The 19,559-nt window shown below is 37.3% G+C and overlaps 1 protein-coding gene across 3 annotated transcripts; it reads right to left on the reverse strand.

Moving 5' to 3' along the window:
• Positions 1-3,035: 3,035 nt before the first annotated feature.
• Positions 3,036-16,959, reverse strand: PYHIN1 (pyrin and HIN domain family member 1). Of its 3 annotated transcripts, none has more exons than XM_019025052.3 (7): positions 16,719-16,959; positions 11,316-11,600; positions 9,946-10,091; positions 9,242-9,409; positions 6,087-6,509; positions 4,511-4,699; positions 3,036-3,614 (listed from the first exon to the last, which is right to left on the reverse strand). In XM_019025052.3, exons 2-7 carry the CDS (start codon positions 11,578-11,580, stop codon positions 3,387-3,389), a joined length of 1,419 nt encoding a protein of 472 aa, XP_018880597.3. In that variant the 5' UTR covers positions 11,581-11,600; positions 16,719-16,959; the 3' UTR covers positions 3,036-3,386. The 3 variants fall into 3 exon arrangements, with proteins under 3 accessions (XP_018880597.3, XP_063549867.1, XP_055219150.2); XM_063693797.1 differs by having other exon boundaries at positions 9,946-10,064; positions 16,719-16,943; XM_055363175.2 differs by lacking the exons at positions 3,036-3,614; positions 4,511-4,699; positions 6,087-6,509 and adding an exon at positions 8,226-9,086 and having other exon boundaries at positions 16,719-16,943.
• Positions 16,960-19,559: the final 2,600 nt, after the last annotated feature.

The following is a 19,559-nucleotide window of genomic DNA, read 5'->3' on the forward strand; positions in this document are numbered from 1 at the left end:
TGTGGGGGAGCAACAAGATGCACTGGCATTCCGACGGCAATGAAACTGCGACTGGGGGCATAAACATATTTGTATCATTTCTCTACCATGGAATCAATCAATACATGGTTGGAATGAGGTGAAACAACACCTCTGGGAAACCTTTCATGACAATTTGGCAGCAGACATAAAGCAACTTAAAACTAAAATTTTAGAATCCTTTCACACTATAGATCCACACACCCAACAAACAGACATACGGAAGGGTGTGCAAGATTATCTCTACTGGTTTGACGCCTGCTCCTGGGGGTCACTCTGACTGGAAAAGAATGCTGCTAATTATATTCATGATTATCTTATGTTATTTGCTAATTCTAGGATGCAAAGCCGGAATAATAGCAATGACCGCCCCGCCCAACAGACTTGTTGCTGCACACATCTGTACGCATCAGTCAAGAGAACCTGATGCAGAAAACAGAAAAGGGGGACATGTTGTAGTTCAGTCAGGCTGGTGGAAAAATTTTAAGATGAAGTTCTAGGACATAGACACAAATCTTCTTGGAAGGCCGGAAGGTTTTGTAAAAGTCTCAAGATAGGGCTATGGCTGAAAGCAGCCTAATCCTTACCTTGAGTAAATAGCTTAAAGTGGGTACAAAGGAAGGTAGTTTATCTAAATAGCTTGTTTACTCATGTGGTCTTAAGACCAACCTTTGATCAACCGTGGGTGCATAATCGCTCTTTACTTGGGGGTTGATGATCAGATTAATTACCTACAGGTGTGTTGACTCAAAGCCTTTGTCAATTAAATCTGTGCTAAATAAATGCCCGCAGGGCTGGCTAGTGGAGGCTGTGGCTGCTACTCTTTACAGCACCTTCCTTGGTGTCTGTGATGGGTCTGGACCCTTAGCCGAACTGACAGGCAGAGTATCTGTGTCAGTCTACGTTATTCATCTGTTGTTGGGTCAGGGTCTGCAGGACAAACCCCCACAGGTACCAGTGAGAACTTGTCCTAGGAAGGGATTTAGGCTGGAGAGGTGGGTTAGAGAAGAGACTGGAGAAAATGATCCCAGCAAAGGAAGCAATCTTTGTCAAAGCTTCTGATTTGGAAAAGACCATGGATAGTTTAAAATAAAACCTGAGGTATGGTCATAAACAAAGTGAAAGGATGAAAGGTAACTGGAATATAGGTAATGAACACATTCTTGTATTCATCTTCCTTTATCTGGCTATATCCCCACAATCTCTCTCTACACCTGGACCAACAAAAGACAGTAATCCTCTTGAGTCAGGAATGATTTCATGAACATATACTTTGTAAACACCAAAAGACAAAATCTAATAAGGTCTCAAAGAATATACTTAACTAATGATAATAAATTTTATTAAAAAGATTGTATTCAGTTGGGATCAATGAGGTACCTGTCATGATCCAATCACCCTAGTAATTATGATGTTGTGAAGCACAGGAATGGGAAATGCAAGATAGTATCTTGTGTAAGAAACTGCATGATGTGGTTTTTGGGCATAACTGAGAAACCTGATGCTGGAACCCATATGGAAATGAGTTCTTCACTGCAGTTTGCTGAGGCTGACTCTGCTCTGGGGCTGAATTAGGAGATTGAGGTCAGGAGTTTCAGTGGTTGTGTCCTTAATTGTTGGGAGGAAAATAGATTATTTTTTTCTGGTCAATAATTTTCAATATGAGTCACAACATAATAAATATTTTATCCATTTTAACAGGACCCTCTCTTTGTGAATGTTCTCTGGAATATCTGTATAAATGTAAATTCCCTAAATCTCCTCTTCTGCATACACAGAAACCGGAATTACAAACTTCACTCTGAAAATGTCTGATGGGTGTTTATTAACTAAGTCTTTCTAGTCAAGGAAATACACAAATGGGTACCTGTTGTCTGTTCTTTAGATTGTAGGAAATCCAGCTTTATGTTTCTATCTATCTATCTATCTAATCACTGTGCTAGAAGGATTCTTTCAAATCCACAATTCCAGATGCAGAATTCTGCTGTTTTGTAGTCTGCATAAGTTAACCAGAATCCTCAGGGCTGTTAATCATATTTAGAAATACTTAACAATCTACTTGAGCATTTGCAGTGAATGTTTTTTTAACATTTTTTTCCAAAAGCAAGGACATAGGTCTCCTCAATCATATAATTTTCTCTATTTTCACTGATTTTTTTACCATTCATTAATAGGTTACTTTCCATAGTTCTACCACTTCTAGAATTCAGTTATGTAATATATAAAAAGCACTCTGTTATAGAGAAGAATGAGAGGACTCTAATTCTGGAGAGTGGCTTCTGTATGACAGTACACTTTGTTCATTCTGGGTACCTCATTATTTTTGAGAAGCCCTGCAGAGCCTGGGCTATGCAAACATACTCATTAAATGACACTGTCAATTCTGAAATTTGTAAAATAAATTGCTGACATTAGTATATCTCAACTTTTAATCTACAGCCACATATAATCATAAATTGTTCAAGTTTTACATTTCAATAGGGCTGGATATGAATCCTGACTCTAACACTGTCTTTGAGAACTTGAGGAAGACTTTTTTTTATGTTTGCATGCGTCTATTTTCTTCTATGTGAATTGGGACAGAAAGTAGCATCCTCTTGATGGTTATGAAGAAGGAATGAGATAATGTACATCAGGAACAACATGTAAGACCGAACACCTAGTTAAATGCTCAAACGTAGAACATTGTTGTTACATGTTCTATGCTGGGACTTGTAGTTTTTTTCTTTTCTACAAATATATCATGTGCTACACTGACCTTATTAAGGGAAACCCCAGATCAAGGAAGTATGGAAAACATCTTATATGATAAGCCTCTCTGTTCACTTCTGTGAAATTAGTAATTTACTCTCATTGACAGGAGGCCTTGTAAAAGCAAACAATAGCAGGACTCAACAGTTCTGCTATCTTGTATCATTGAGGACTTGCCAGAGGAAAATACTTAAGTTGGTGTCTGAAATTTAAGGAAATTCTTGCCAGTGATGAGATGGGAGAAATAGATTCCCAACAATGAAATAGCATGTTTCCAAATATATACTTCGAATATTTATTTCAACTTGGAATGCTGAAAATAAATTCAGAAATAATACCAATAAGCAAAGGGGAAAGTTGTGAAAGAAATTGGAATGTGGGTCATAACACACTCTTTGTCTTCATCTCTACTTCTCTGGCCATTACCCCTCCCATAGGTGGAGCAACACAAGATACTAGCCCTCTTGTGGTCAGCAATCATTGCACAGATAAATATCTTTTAGATAGCAAAGACTATCATGTGGTAGTATCTCACTGTATGCATTCAATAAATACACGGGTGATTTATCTAGAGATTGTACACAGTTAGGGATTAGAAGAGAAACTCTTTCAACAGTCTAATGATCCTTGTAATTTATATCTGGGAGATAAGAGGCATGGGACCCAGGATATTGTACCTTGGTGAAGGAACTGCTGGATGGGGTTGTTGGTGGCATCTGAGGAGTCTTGAGATGCCTTTCAGGTAGGGTTGTGCTGGCCTCTGAAGGTTTTGGATGCTGACTCTGTTCCTGGGGTAGTGCCATGCTCCTGGAGTCATGGCTTCTCTGGTTTGTATTTTTCTGTATCTGAAAGTATTCATTTTTTTGTTTAATGTTTTTTAATATTAGGGAAAGCATAACATCTTTAAATATGTGAGAATATCATCCTTTATTAAATTCTAACAGATGTCATTACCTTCAAAGATTGCCTCTATCTAATGTATTCCTCCAGGCAACTGCCAATATATTTTTTTGCTAAAATGTAAAATGATCTAACATTCTTAGTAAAATAAAATCTTTATTCACTTATTTTTAAAAATGAAATCCATTTTTGTCTTTATGGCATAAGACAGATGAGAAAAGGGCTGCTTGTTACCTGTCTTGCATGAATTTCTCATACCTTTCCACATATGCCAAAGTTGTACAGAACTCACTATGATTTTTCTCACTTTTAATGTTTGTATGCAACATTTTCTCTGCCTGAAGTCTTTCCAATGTCTGTCTTTACCTTGTTAAGAGCAGTAGTATCTAGTGCATACTGGTTTGTCACAAGGTACAAGGAAGGCAATGGGATACAAAATGTATATCCATGATCTCATTTAATTTTCAAACCAATCGTGTGAGGAACATGTAAGCTATTTCTCCAATATCATGCAACCAATGAGCAAGATATATACCAAGCCTATCTTACTGCAAAGAACTTGGTTTTGATAACTAACTTCAATTAGGCCCGTGGCCTCCTAGTTTCTTCAAATATTTTAATATTTAGCACAAGTTTCATGTCTTTTTGAAGAAGATAATTGTCCATCTCTTAATATATTTTAATAATTTTCTCTATTTAAATGTAAGCGTAAGGGCATTATTTGGTTTCTCATGAACTCTGCAGAATTTTAAGTGTAAAACAACAGAAGTATGGTTTCCTAAAACTTAAAGCAAATGATTTTCATCTTTGGAAAACTAATATTTGTTTCTTTATTTCTCACCTGGATGAAACTATGCATTTCTGACATCAGTTTTGACATATTTTCCCTCTTTCTCAGTCGAAAGCAGAAGAGTCGAAGCTTATCTCCTTTTTCACAGGGGATATTGTGGCATTCTCCTTTTCCTACTACAGCCATACTTCCTGTTTTATCCTGAATTTCATAGATTGTCGTCTTCCTATTTACAATTTTCTGCAACAAAAAATTAATATCATGTTTGTGAGAACATAGTAACTACTGTGCATACAGGAAAGTCTCTTGTGACAGATTAAAAACAAGACGCAAGACAGCAACTCCTAGTACTGTATCGACATACAATACATATGCCTTAGTCTAGACCATCTCACAGAGCTCTCCCTCAATATCCTTTTTAAGTCCTTAATGTTCTAAGTATTTCTATTACAGTTCTAGAGCAATGAGTTATCTTCCCATTTTCAACTTCTTTCACCTCCAAGACAGCTATGCTTCCCAAAGCACCTTGATACAAAGGAACCTGAGGTCCTTGGTAGGCTTATTTGGCCTCTGCCCCTATGCAAAAAGAATGGGCATCTGTTACAACTCATCATTCACTATGTTATGAGGAATCTGTAATAAAAAACAAGCTTCTAGTAACTATCTAATTACTTTTTCGACTTTCTCCATTTACTGAATCTCTTTCAACATCTGCTCCCATCCTGAACTCACGTCCTTAAGCTCAAACATTCCAATTTCTTGCTCATCAAGGCTATTACTCATCGTTCTGGATGTGTATTTCTAAGAATTTCTTTAAGAGTGTGTACAGAAAGCAATGCTGGTAAAATAAGAGGTCATTCTAGAAAATAAATATAACAGATTATGAGCTGTCAGTCATCTAAGAAATTACTGGACTCAATAGCCAGGTATAGATGGTTTTCTGAGTTGGAATGTCTCAAGCTAACTAATTTCATGAATTTTGACAGTAACATATCAGAAAAATTGTTCTGCTCTTTTTTTGTGACATATCTAATATACGAGTACAGATTACCTGATGCTCCAAGTATCACCCAAATTTATATTTCTCAGCCCTTCAATACTTTTTGATGAATGCATTTCATTTGGTCAGAACATTGTCCTACCTGTTTACTGCAATTGATTTCCAGGTATAAACAGTCAATTCATTTCTTGCCCTGATTGTCAAAACTGGAACTCAAGCCTCAAAGAACAATACTGTATTCAAAATGAAAACAATGTGATTTTTGCTGCAATTGAGATTGTAATCAAATAAATAAGTTTAGTATTATGTTTGTATGGATCTAGATCCCTCACTATCTTTGATCGTTATGACTCATAATAGATAGTCATAGCTGATGAAGTCTCAAGGTTTCTCAGTGAATGTTTTACTAAAGAACTTCAGGGTGATATTTTGGAAAGAATGAGAATATTAATAGTTCTCCTAATCCTGGTCTTAACCTTGAAGAAGACTTTATCTACTTGTCAGTAGTTTTGAGAGAGTCCTGAGTTTTAATGTTAAGTAAATATGCAAACTTCCATTTAGCACATCAGGGCTTTTAATTTCAAGTGTTATTGTAGAAAATGCCACAAAGTAGCTTTGATGCCTTACCGTATGTAGCATAAATAATCCATATACAATATATCCTGAAGTTTGTTTGTGAAGAATATTGATCTTCGGAATTTTCTTTGCTCTTCTGATGATGTCCTTTGGAACCTCAAACGTTTGGTCAGGACCAGCTTCAGATACAGAAGAGGCTTCATTCACCTCTAGGAGACTATTACGTTTGGAATAATTTGATATAATGATGATTCTCTTTTTAATGAATTTCCTCTTCAAGTTGATGTTTAAAACCTTCACATGAAAGAACTGTGTCTGCGTAGCCACTGTAGCATGAAACATTCTTCTTTGCTCATTTTCTGAGGATTCATATTTAAATATTTTTGTTGCATTTAGTACCATCACGATCATTGGGTCTTCTTGGAAAATATTTTTACTGGCAGTTGCCTGACGGTTGGCCAATGGTTTTAGGCTCTGCGCATGATAAAAAAGGAATACAAAAAAGAAATTTTTGAGTGAGGAATACAGAATTGCTCTTCAGTGATCTCAAGTCACAACACTGGGCCCCAAAAAGTTATAGATGTGTAGAGCTGGGGCCAGGATACAGGGAAGGAGAGGGTATTCTGAAGTAGTCTCATAGCCAGAGGAAGTAATATAGGAGACCACATAGTAAAAGAAGACTTTCTTTAAACAGAATAATCCTTAAAAAGTAAGATATAATAGCAACAAAAGACAAGTGGATGCTGAGCTGATCATCATGAATTAACTTAAAATAAATTTAGGATAAAATAATGAGTTGTAGTTTTACTCTTACCAGCTTAAAATGCCAGAGCATAAATATAGACAAAATACAATTGAATAGCGCTGAAAATGGTAAAGGGTGTCCACCACAAACCACATACATCAACAGTGTTTAGTTATTACCAATGTAGACAGGGCAATTTTTAGCACACAACTCATACTTTTCCTGCCTAAGATAAATGCTGTTAAAGCAGGTGAGAACACCTGTGGGCTAAACCCCTCAGAATGCCCTCATCTCAGTAGGTTCAGGCTACAGACACTCTACAGAGTGTCATTTCCACCACTGCAGTCTTTCTCAATGTCAGGGCTCTAGGAGGTAGCATGCTGACAGAAAACCAAGGATCAGAGTGGATTGTCTTTAATATCCTTTCTCTATAACATCCAGGTTTCCTTAATTTGCAGCAGAACACATTAATGAAGGGAAAGTTGTTCAATTTCAAGAAAAAGCACTGGAGGAATAGGTAGGTTTGTTTCATTCACAAGCCAGCAGCTCCTGGAGTGGTCTGATCTGGAATACCATATACAGTGATCATCTGTGAGTGATTGGACTTTATTTGATCTGACTTTTCATCCATGTGACCCATTCAGCCTAAAACAGAAAAGTCCTTTCCCAACACAAGTTAATCAGTAACCGTAGATTCATCCATGAGAATATTAATAGTAACTGATATGCAACCTGACAAGGAGCCACATGAATACAGGACCTGCATGAAGGGGATCATATAACTGCTCAGAGAGACATAATAGGACATTACATTGTATGATGATATTTTCAGAAAAAATATGTGTATACATAGGAGTAAATATGAGAGGGTATGTGTAGAAATGTGGCATGTTATGGATGCTGGAATTTCACGTAAAGTTAATTAAGTTTGATCTGGTTTGTCTGCATTTATTCCTTTTTTTCTGAAATAGTCTTATATTAATACAAAATCTAATGTAAGAAAAAAGGGAATAGAGCAAATTAAGGTTGGTGTTGTGGTTTCATCACTTGTTGCCCATCATAATTGATCCCCTTTATTGTGTATCAGAAATATAGAACATTCTTTTTTATAATAAAGCTCATTAGAGTTTCAATTAGTTTTTAGACTATTGCTGATACATGCATATAGTAAGGCTGACCTGTCCAAATTTGAGATGAGTACAGCATTATAAGGATTATCAGAATCATGCAATTATTAATTGTAATTTACTTTCTTTCATTTGTAAGTCTTGGTGTATCGTCTTCTGCCTGCCTACATTTTCCCAAACTCCTGAGCTCTCTTCCCTATTCCATCACTTCTCTTTGTTTTTACAACCTTTTGGCCTCACAATAGGTATCTTTGACTGAGTCAGATGACCTTTATTTGTCATTTGCTTAGCTGTAGTGGTTCATATCTTAGAATATGGTTTCCTTTTTTTTTTTTTTTTTTTACTTTTTTATTTTGAGACGGAGTCTCGCTCTGTCACCCAGGCTGGAGTGCAGTGGTGCGATCTCAGCTCACTGCAACCTCCACCTCCCTGGTTCAAGCAATTCCCCTGCCTCAGCCTCCTGAGTAGCTGGGATTATAGGCGTATGCCACCATACCCAGCTATTTTTTTTTGTATTTTTAGTAGAGATGGTGTTTCACCATGTTGGCCAGACTGGTCTTGAACTCCTGACCTCAGGCAGTCCACCTGCCTCGGCCTCCCAAAGTGCTGGGATTACAGGCTTGAGCCACTGGGTTTTCATTTTTTCATTGAGTAAAGGTATTTATTGGAAGCTTCCCATGAGGCAGACACTGAACTAGGCCCTGGTTTACAGTGGTCCACAGAATTACAAACTAGCCCTAATCTTGGAACTACTTTGAGTAGGTGGGAAAGATAAACACTTATTAACTTCAGTTGTCATAAACAGTAGAAAAGAAAGAAGTTCCTAGGAAACAGAACACCATGAAGATTTAACCTGTTACAGGGGTCTAAGTGAGGATTCCCTGAGGATAAGATCTCAATATTGGGATCCAGAGGGTGGATAGGGTTGACCAGGTAGGAGTTTAAAGGTGAAAGAACTATGGTGTGTGAAAATCCTAAAGGAAAAAGGAGCATGGTGTATGTCAAAGAAACTTGAACAAATTAGTGAGCAAAGGGAATGGGTGTGTAATAGATGGGGGCAGTAGACAGTGAGTCCATTGCTGAAAGTTCCAGATTCCGCAGTTCTCTGTCTCTTCCCCAAACAACACAGGACAGAAAACTTCCTGCAGTCAGACATAATGTCAAGTTCATCAAGTATGCCTGTGGAAGCAAAAGATTAAAATGCAGTGAATTCTCAGTCTATACATTTGATTTACTGGCTGATGATTGATGTCATTTTTCAGTAGAAGATGAAATCAGATTCCTACATTTTGGGTTGAAGAAAATGAATCAAAAGGGGACCAGGAAGAGTGTACCTCAGTTGAGGAAGTGTTGGGTGGAGCTGATGATGAGGTCTGGGGAGGTGGGGAACGGCCCATGGCTGTGGACATGCCGGCTCCTGCAGAGCAGGAAGGCCGAGTCTGCTCTTTGGACATCTTACTCCTTTTGGTTCCAGTCTCTTCTTCAGATGGTTTTTTTCTTTTCTACAAGTAGTTTATTTTTCTTGTTAATTACTTTCAGTGTAAGATGAAGCAGAGCACATTTTCATTACAAGGTAATATATTTATTGTATATAAATTGTTTTTCTTGGAAACTTAAGTACATCCCCAGGCCAATTGAAAGAACACGGCATAGATGGTTTCATTTTTAAAAAGGGAGCAGAGAAAGTAACACACATCATTCCTTAATTACTTGTGTTTTGGGACATGCTGACTTGCAGTTAAGAAACTAGGCTTTTGTAAACATAGGCAAACAATTTTTATCTGACTCTCAAGTTAACATCCTTCTCTATTGGGGATGAAAATACTATATTTATTTTATATATATTTACATTATGTTTACTAAAGCGTTTAACTTGTTGCCTTGCAGAAAGATGATCAATTATGATGTAATTTGATAAATCTGAAACTTGATGGGAAACATATGAAGAAATAACTGCCTGCTGGACAGATTGAGTGGAACAGCCACAGCAGAGCTTCCACTGTGAGACTTGAAGCCTGCTCCTCTTCCTGAAGCTTACCTGAGGTCCAAGAGTCTCCTCTGCTCCTTTAGCTGTGAGACGGTTGCTTGGGGTGGATGCAGGTGTAGCAGGATACACTTCTTTCTGTTTCGTCTTTTTAGATGGGATTATTCCTTTGACTGGAATGGATTCAATTTTATTTGCAACTAATGCAGAAAAAAGGAAGATGTATAAACCCAGAGCAGATGATCGGGGACACCCGAAGCAGTTTCAATACTATTTGCTCTTAGCTCCTGCTTGAGGGTTCAGGTGTATTTTAGTCTACCTCTATTGCATTAGCCTAGTCTGGCTTCCAGGAGGCCAGCAGGAGAAACAAAGGCACAAACACTGACTCACACCCCTCAGTACTTTCATCACTCCTCCCCTGTGCAGTGAGAACATCCTTCCTGTCCTCTGAACTCCATGTGCTCAGTCAAACCCTTTCCCAATCCTATTCTATCATTTCCTTTTAAAATGTAAGGTTCTCATGATGCTGACTGCTTAGTCATATTCTCCAGATAATCTATTTAAATTACAGAAACCAGTGAAAGGAGATGTTAAATAGGTTTGTGAGGTGAGATATGGTGAGTTTTGACTTTTTTTCTTTTTTTTTTTTTTTTTGAGACGGAGTCTCGCTCTGTCGCCCAGGCTGGAGTGCAGTGGCGCGATCTCGGCTCACTGCCAGCTCCGCCTCTCGGGTTCACGCCATTCTCCTGCCTCAGCCTCCGAGTAGCTGGGACTACAGGTGCCTGCCACCACGCCTGGCTAATTTTTTGTATTTTTTAGTAGAGACGGGGTTTCACCTTGTTAGCCAGGATGGTCTCGATCTCCTGACCTCGTGATCCACCCACCTCAGCCTCCCAAAATGCTGGGATTACAGGCGTGAGCAACAGCGCCAGGCTGACTTTGTTTTAATTATTTTAACTCAATAACATGACAAGAGGGGAGGTCTTCACACTTCCGGGAGCAATGCTTACATTTAAGTATTGTTATCTTTTGTATTATAAAGGATGATGGTGTGTTGAATATTCTCAATAGAATGAACACATTAATTGACTAAATGTACATATCTCAGATATAAACAACAATTTTTATAATTTTATTTTGTCATTATGTAATCTTTCGAATGTACTAGAAGTCTCAGTCTCTCTTCAACTCCCTCTCCTTTTTGTTCTTTTACTGCACCTCAACTCCGATATACGTCAATCCACTTTAGTAATAGAATGCCATAAGTTGTCAACTTGTTGGCATCTGAAGTACCAACATTGCCATGGCCAGTGAGTCACAAATTGGGAAAAGGATGTATCAGCTACGACCAAGGTGGCATTCTAATCAAGGTTGGGAAGGGTGGGGATCGTTGCAGGGAGTGGGTGTTCCCTCTTCCCAATTACCTTTTAACTTTTCTCTTTTAAGAGTTTCAGCAAGGTCTCCCAGTGTTGGTATTTCTTTGAAGAATTCTATTAGTTTGCCCAAACCGGCATCACCTGGGAACTTTTCCTCCATCAAGTCAGCAATCTGAATTTTGTCATACTCTTCTTTCATTTTTGGATTAAGTTTTAAATCATTACTCAGTAAGGACTTAACAATTCTAAAATGATAATCATTGATGACCTCTAATCCTTTCAGTAGAACAATTTTCTTGTAGTTATTTGCCATCTCTAAAGATATAAGTGAGCCTGCAAGAGAAAAATGGTATATAGTGTTACACATGTATACAGACAATTTAAAAGAAGATGTATGCCTATGTGAATAAGTGGCCCATAAGAAAGAGTTGTTCATTGTGCCAGTTTTCAAAGGGAATGCTTCCAGTTTTTCTCCATTCAGTGTGATATTGGCTGTGGGTTTGTCATAGATCGCTCTTATTATTTTGAGATACGTCCCATCAATACCTAATTTATTGAGAGTTTTTAGCATGAAGGGTTGTTGAATTTTGTCAAAGGCCTTTTCTGCATCTATTGAGATAATAATGTGGTTTTTGTCTTTGGTTCTGTTTATATGCTGGATTACGTTTATTGATTTTTGTATGTTGAACCAGCCTTGCATCCCAGGGATGAAGCCCACTTGATCATGGTGGATAAGCTTTTTGATGTGTTGCTGGATTCGGTTTGCCAGTATTTTATTGAGGATTTTTGCATCAATGTCCATCAAGGATATTGGTCTAAAATTCTCTTTTTTTTTGCTGTGTCTCTGCCAGGCTTTGGTATCAGGATGATGAAGCTAGAAACCATCATTCTCAGCAAACTATCGCAAGGACAAAAAACCAAACACCGCATGTTCTCACTCATAGGTGGGAATTGAACAATGAGAACACATGGACACAGGAAGGGGAACATCACACACTGGGGACTGTTGTAGGGTAGGGGGAGGGGGAGGGATAGCATTAGGTGATATACCTAATGCTAAATGATGAGTTAATGGGTGCAGCACACCAACATGGCACATGTATACATATGTAACAAACCTGCACGTTGTGCACATGTACCCTAAAACTTAAAGTATAATAATAATAATAATAATAATAATAAAGAAAGAGTTGTCCATGAATATGTGTGATAAAGAAGGACTTAATGACCAAATGTGTTACTGTAGAAATTGAGTGAAGAACTTTTGCTTTAGGAATGTCCAAGTAATTCATCCCATTGAATGAGGATAGTTGAATTGGGTCCAGGTGTTAGAGGGAGGTCTGTGAACAAGCAATTGTCTCAGTGTTTAGAGTATGGGCTGTGGAGTGTCAAAGTGCTTGGTTGCTCTTCCCATCCTTTATTGGGGCTGGAGCCTATCCCCCAAAACCTGCCTGTTGTTTCTTAAATCTTCCCACACCCACCACTCTGACTGGAGTGGCCTAGGTGTAAATGGGCTGCAGCCTCCCACCTTATATGAACAACTTTCTGCTGCAGCACTACAGTTTCATGCTGGGGCGCCGACCCTATTCTCCTTAACTCTTCTCTTGTCAGCTCTCATCAGTATCCTCTTCCTTGGTGTTGGGCCCTGCCATATTTGTCCTCTGTGCCCATAAAACTATCACTTTCCTGAACATCTACATTTTCTCTATTGCAGGAACACAGGATTTATTGGCTGGAATATTTCAATAGTTGCTTGATTTTTCTTTTAGGCTCGATTTGTCTAATTCATTTTCATTTCACAGATCCACATTTCTCTCTATAAGCCACATTTTTATCCCACTGAAATCTTTCAATATTTGCCTATTTTCTTTTCAATACATTCCTTGCTTCTTGTATTTCAGAAAACTTTGAATAATCTGCATTCTTTTTTTTTTAACCTCTGGCACTTGTGTGTTCCTTATATCTTACATTTCAGAAGTATAAAACATTTTCATGCTTCATGACTTTGCTAATTCTCTTCTCATTGCCTGGAAAGCCATTCCCACATTCCTCTCTCTGACTGCCTCTCCTACAACATTTTAGACTCAACTGAGAGTTTGTCTTCTAGAAAATTTCAGAGTCCCCTTATGGACAGAGTGTTACTCCTCTGGACCTCTTTAGCACCAGTGCACTTTAGCACATGATGACACTCAAAGCATGCTATGGATTCCTATTTCCTTTTTAAATTAACATAGCACTTTGGGAGGCTGAGGGAGGCAGTTCACCTGAGGTCAAGAGTTCAAGACCAGCCTGGCCAACATGGTGAAACCCCGTCTCTACTAAAAATACAAAAGTTAGCCAGGCATGGTGGTGGGTGCCTGTAATCCATAATCGAAGCTACTCAGGAGGCTGAGGCAACAGAATTGCTTGAACCCGGGAGGTGCAGTCTGCAGTGAGCAGATATCATGCCACTGCACTCCAGCCTGAGTGACAAGAGCAAAACTCCACCTCGATAAAAACAAATACAAAAACAAATATTTTAATTATAGAAAACATGTATTTGTGTACCTCTTGTGTAATTTAGATATTTAAATTCCTGGGGCTGTTAATTGCTTTCTTCTTGAGAGAACATGAGTGTCCTCAGATTGATAAGCATAGAATGAAGGAAAAAATATATACAAAGACATGTAGTGAAACTGAAGAACATAAAAAACAAATAAATACTCCATAAGCCTCTGAGAATGAAGGCTTTAGATCACCTGCAAAGATCCAAAAATTAGATTGAAACTGATTCTCAACAACAAATCTACTTGAAAGAGGAGAATGGAATCATTTTTATATAATGCTGGCCCAAAGTCCCATATAAATTGCTAAACAAAAAGTTTAGAAATGGGAAGTTTTGATTTGTTTTGTGAGTATGACAACACAATTTATTTGCAAAATGAAACCAGATGTGAGCTTACAGGAGGCTATGTATGATTTTTATTTATTCCACTTAAACACAAATGTTCATATGTTTTGATGCTGAAATATTAGTGCTTTTGCTTTTGTAGTAATGACACTGATAACACTGGGGTTTCTAGAAAAATGTGCATTAAGTAATCTTTATAAACCTCCAAGTTCTTATTTTCAAAACATACCGAGCCCCCCAGGTACAAAAGAAATGCTCTCATCTTGTCTTGAAGGAAAAAATAATTTTAAAACTAGAATTTCAATCTAAACAAAATGATATTTAAACATAAGATCCTCAAAAACTATTCTCTGAACCTCAAGGCCTCAGTAGTTTTTCCAGACAAAGATGCACACAGAAACATTTTTGGAAGTACTTTTCAATAGAAAATTAAAAAAAAATTTTAAAAAGCTGCAGGCCAAAAGACAAGTAAGAATGAAAAACTAACTTGATTATGTGTGACCATGACTTAAAAAGAAAGCCCTGATCAAAGAAAAGAGAAACAGAAAGTATACCAACATGGTGGAGGGAGGGAAGAAAAAGAATATGAGTTTACTAATGTAATTGTCTTAAAGGGTGAGATGGAAATATAAGTTTTAAAAACAGACAAGTAGGAGAATATAGAAGTGTTATAAATTGAAGTGAAGATAGCAGAAGCAGGCCAAAATATGTTAATTATTAGCCTATACATAAAGAGGTTAACTAGTTAAATGACAACTTTTATCAAATTTGATTTAAAATTTCTATATGTATGTTGTCAGTAAAAGATCACTGAAAGATGAAAAAAAATTTAAATTATCATGCAAGGAGAAACTAGAAGAAAGCCAGCTTATCTATGTTAGAATCATTTTTAAAAGATCTTAAGACAAAGAGTATTATCAGATACCACATGGTAAAAGGTTGAATTCCTGGGAAGATACAATAATTTAAATTATAGATTTATCTAATAATAATAAATGTATATTATTTTTCATTATTGTATAGTCCTTCATGATAATATAATGTTTATAATATATTTATCTTCATATACACACATATGTACACGGTGCCACAAATATATATATTTATATGTGTATGTTTATGTTTGGAAACATGTATGCATGATCACATACACACATAATATACATTATACAACTATGCATGTGAGCATATCTATATATTATATATATGAATTTGAGAGGAGTACAAGAAAATACCATCTTATAATAGGAGGTTCTACATTATATCTTCCAATACTAAATGAACAAGGTAAAAAAACATTTTTACAAATTTGAGTAACATAATTGATAGCAATATTTATCTAACATATATAAATCCTGAAATCAACATTTAAAATCTCATATTCTAGTCAAGTACACTGAGATATTGCACCAGGCTATACAGAAAGTCTAAAAATTCTGAACTTTGACAATATAAATCTATTTCAAATTGACTTCCATGCCTCTCCCCTGTACATTGCCACTAGAAAAATAAAACATCATTAACTTTCAGGAGGGCAGGAAGTAATCTTAAAATGAATAAAAAACTGCCTTTCACATCTGGTATAGAATGATGCTAATGTAAAAGTTATACATACTTATGAAAATATTGACACATTTGAATTATTTGAATTATTTGAATAATTGTGTTTGCAAAATGGATACATTTTCTACTATGTGTTTGCATTTGTAGAATAATATTATTTACAGAACGTTCTCACATATGTTTGTGTGTGAGAACATGTTTTGTAAAATTGAGATACCATGAAATACAGCTGTATGTCTAGATGTGTTTTTTACTTAATATTATTTCCTGATACTTTGTGCACATCATTATCTTGTCTTATTTTATCTTCTACTTTCATTTTAGGTTCAGGGGGTACATATGCAGGCTTGTTAAATGAGTAAACTGTGTGTTGCTGAGGCTTGTTGTCTGGTGATCCCATCACCAAGATAGCGAGCATAGTACCAGATAGATAGCCTTCCAACCCACATACTGCTCCCACCTTTCCCTCTCAAGCAGTCCCCAGCGTCTACTGTTCCCATCTTGTGCCCATATGGATTCAATGTTTAACTTCCACTTATAAGTGAGAACATGCAGTATTTGGTATTCCTGTGTTAGTTCACTTAGGATAATGTTCTGTAGCCGTACCCATGTTGTGCATATACAGCGTGGAATACTACGCATCCATAAAAAAGAATGAAATCATTATCTTGTCTTTTGCCCAGACCCCAATGGCCACCAAGCTTTCTAACCTCAGAGAATATATACTCAGAGAATTTGTTTTAAAATCTGCAATGGTCAAAATGCATATTCCTTCATTCATGCCCCAGTTGTAGAATAAAGGATATCTACTATCTTTGAAGTAAGTAAAGAATTGGAAGCATTAACTGCAGTTTTCACTTTTCTGAATATAGTTGATACCAGCCCTACTGCCCTCACCCCACTGCCCTGAAGAACCAATATTGATTTTTCCCTTGTGATTTTGTGGCTTTCAAGGAAGCATCTAGATCTTTTCTATAAAAAATACCCACAGTACTCACCTTACTGGGAATTTCTTCAACAGTAGTCCAGATCTTGAGATCTTCAGAAATGTAGGAAATGAGGATTGTTTTGAATAGGGAAATCATTCAGTAAAGCTCTCAGAAACTGAAATACAGGATGTTATAATCTCCTAAAATGCTAAGAAAATGAAGTATTTTCAAAGACAACAAGGGAAAATGGCTTTTCTTAGAGTCACTTGACCAGTGCTGGCTTCCTCATACTCTGCTTTGCCCTGGGGAGAGAGGAGTTGTGAAACAACGTGCAGACTCCTCCCACCCGTATTTTTTGCTTTCCATCCTGTTAGAGAAAATGAACAGTTTCTTTCCTGTAGGTATCTTAATCAAAGTAAAATTTGTATCAAAGTTATATTTAAAATTTTTTTTCTTACAAATGTTGATATCTGAATGGAGTTCCAATCTTAGAACTTTCTTAGCCAGCAGACTTACATGAGGGACATTAGGGACCTCTATTCCGATGAATGATTGTCAAATATGAGAGAAGCAAGGTGGTTTCTTCTCCCTCCTTTCCTGTGCGGTTGCAGGGGGAGATCTTGGTAGGAGCATCTATTGCTACCAGTACTTTACTGCATCTCCTGCATGGGAGAATGTCTGCTATGAAATAGCAATTGGTTTAAATACTACCTGAAGCATTCACCCAGTTATTAATAGTTGACAAACCTAGGGCTTTCCAGATCAGAAAGTTATTATGAATATATAAATCCTTTCTCAAATATATATAAAGGAGTTTAACACTAGCTGTCCTCTTGACTATGACTAGGTTATTTTACCTCAATGATTACATTCATGATTCCTCAGGTTTCCTTCATTATTCATGGAAAAACACAAGTGGATAGTGGGCTCACAACATGACAGCATCGAAGCCTTGAAAATCCTGGAAAATGCACTGAACTTCTGGTAGAGCGAGAGTCCTGTTAAACCCTTTGCTCAGCAGTGTTTTTTCTGTTAAGGGCAGTGGGTGTCCTTCAGAGTACTAAAACCCCAAGATGTCAAATAAACGACACCAACTGGCAGATGATGTTGTGTTAACCCAGCAGCAGATCTGCAAGCAGGATGTGGCCATGAGTGGAAAATGGGGCCCAGAATACAGCTGTAGGGGAGAAAACAAGTTTTTTTTAAATTTCCCTTTTTAGGTTATTAGTTGACACTCTCCTGAAAACAAACGTCAAATTAACAAAAGAAAAACAAGCAGTTTATTAATGTGTGCTCTACTCATCACAAGGGATAGGCCTCAGTTCAAAAGTATTTCTCTCTCCAGGCTGTGGCTTAGAAACCTTGTTTAAATAGTACTTCAATAAAGAGCCATACATTCTATATAGTGAAAAGCAAAGGAGAAAGCAGTTCCAGTCATTTAAAAGGTGGGAAAATGTGGGAAGCTAGTAAAATCTGTTCCCAGATTCCTCAGGTTCCTGGTGGCGCCTTCTCCGGGCTGAAAAGCGAGTGCTTTCTCCAGTAAATATGGATTTATGTCCTGCCATCAGGCAAATAGTGCCTGAGGCAGCATGTTCCCCTCCATTTTCTGTCTTTAACTTAACAGTCCTAAGTATTTTGAGAAGTATTTTTGGTTTCCTTCACAAATAATACAAATGATCTGAGGCCATCTATGGAACAGAAGAAAGCTGATTGCCTTAGTACAAACTAGGGTCATGGAGAGGATAGTTGATGTCTGGATTTGGAGCCATATGATAACTTTATCAAAGCAAAAGTAAGTTAAGAAAAAGCAAGGAGGATCTGGAAGGATGGCCATAAAAATACCTTCGAGTGTTCACGGTTTTCTTTTATAGGTTTATGTTGCTGTTAATGTAGAGACACTAAGTTGGTCTTAAGATAGTAGGTAGAGAGGGATATTAGGAATGTCAGGTTACCCCAATTCAAAGGTCAGAGAGTAGAGGAAACTTGGTAGAAATTACCATGTTTCAGGACATTTTTGTTTCCCCTTTTTGGTAATCATTTCATGTAGAGTAATGCCTTTGGTTAGGACTCCAGCATACAACATACAAATTACTGTCACCAATGAAGACAATTCAGAACATTGCTCCATAATCCATACTGTGCAGATAAAATTGTAATAGATGAAGCAAAGAAATGCTTTAAAAATGTGCGTTTGTACTGATTCTGAAGCAGTGGGCAATAATTTGCAATTTGTGCCATCACACAGAAAGCTCACTAATAGAACATACAACAGCTCCTGATAAGGAGGAAAAAGTCTGGATGAACCTTCATGACTTTTTATCATCTGAAGTACTAATTCCCATGCTCATTCAAAGTCCTCAGGAAAAGTTCCCACCAGGTTAATGTTCTAACCAAGATGTTAGTAAATTACTGCCTGTGGGACAATACTAACACACCATCCACTTCTGTAAGTAAAATTTTATTGAAACACAACTGTGATTATTCACTTATGCATTGTCAATATCTACTTCATGGTGCAATGAAGAGTTGACTAGCAACAGACTCCATCCGGCTGCACAGTGTAAAGATTTTGCTGTATGGCTTATTATAGAAAACGTTTGTCAATCTGTACCCAGTCATCAGTCTAGGAGACGGCAGAAAGCCTCTAAGGAGAAAAGCAAAAGTAAGTAGAAGAGCAATGTTAAATCAAGTTTAGCCTAAAGCTGCCTTCTTACATATTCTAAGTTCAGCCTAAAGGTTTCTCATACAGCGTGAATGATGGCCTAAATGGAAGTGTAAACAGACTGTAGTATACTCTTATGTCAATCACCAAGTTTTGCCCAATCAAATGTGGCCAACTTGTTCAAACCGCGTTCAAATAAGGCAAACTCTGAGCTATAACCAATCCAGCTCTCTATCTCATGTCCATTT

The sequence above is a fragment of the Gorilla gorilla genome, chromosome 1, assembly GCF_029281585.2.
Source record: "Gorilla gorilla gorilla isolate KB3781 chromosome 1, NHGRI_mGorGor1-v2.1_pri, whole genome shotgun sequence".
Classification (NCBI taxonomy): domain Eukaryota; kingdom Metazoa; phylum Chordata; class Mammalia; order Primates; family Hominidae; genus Gorilla; species Gorilla gorilla.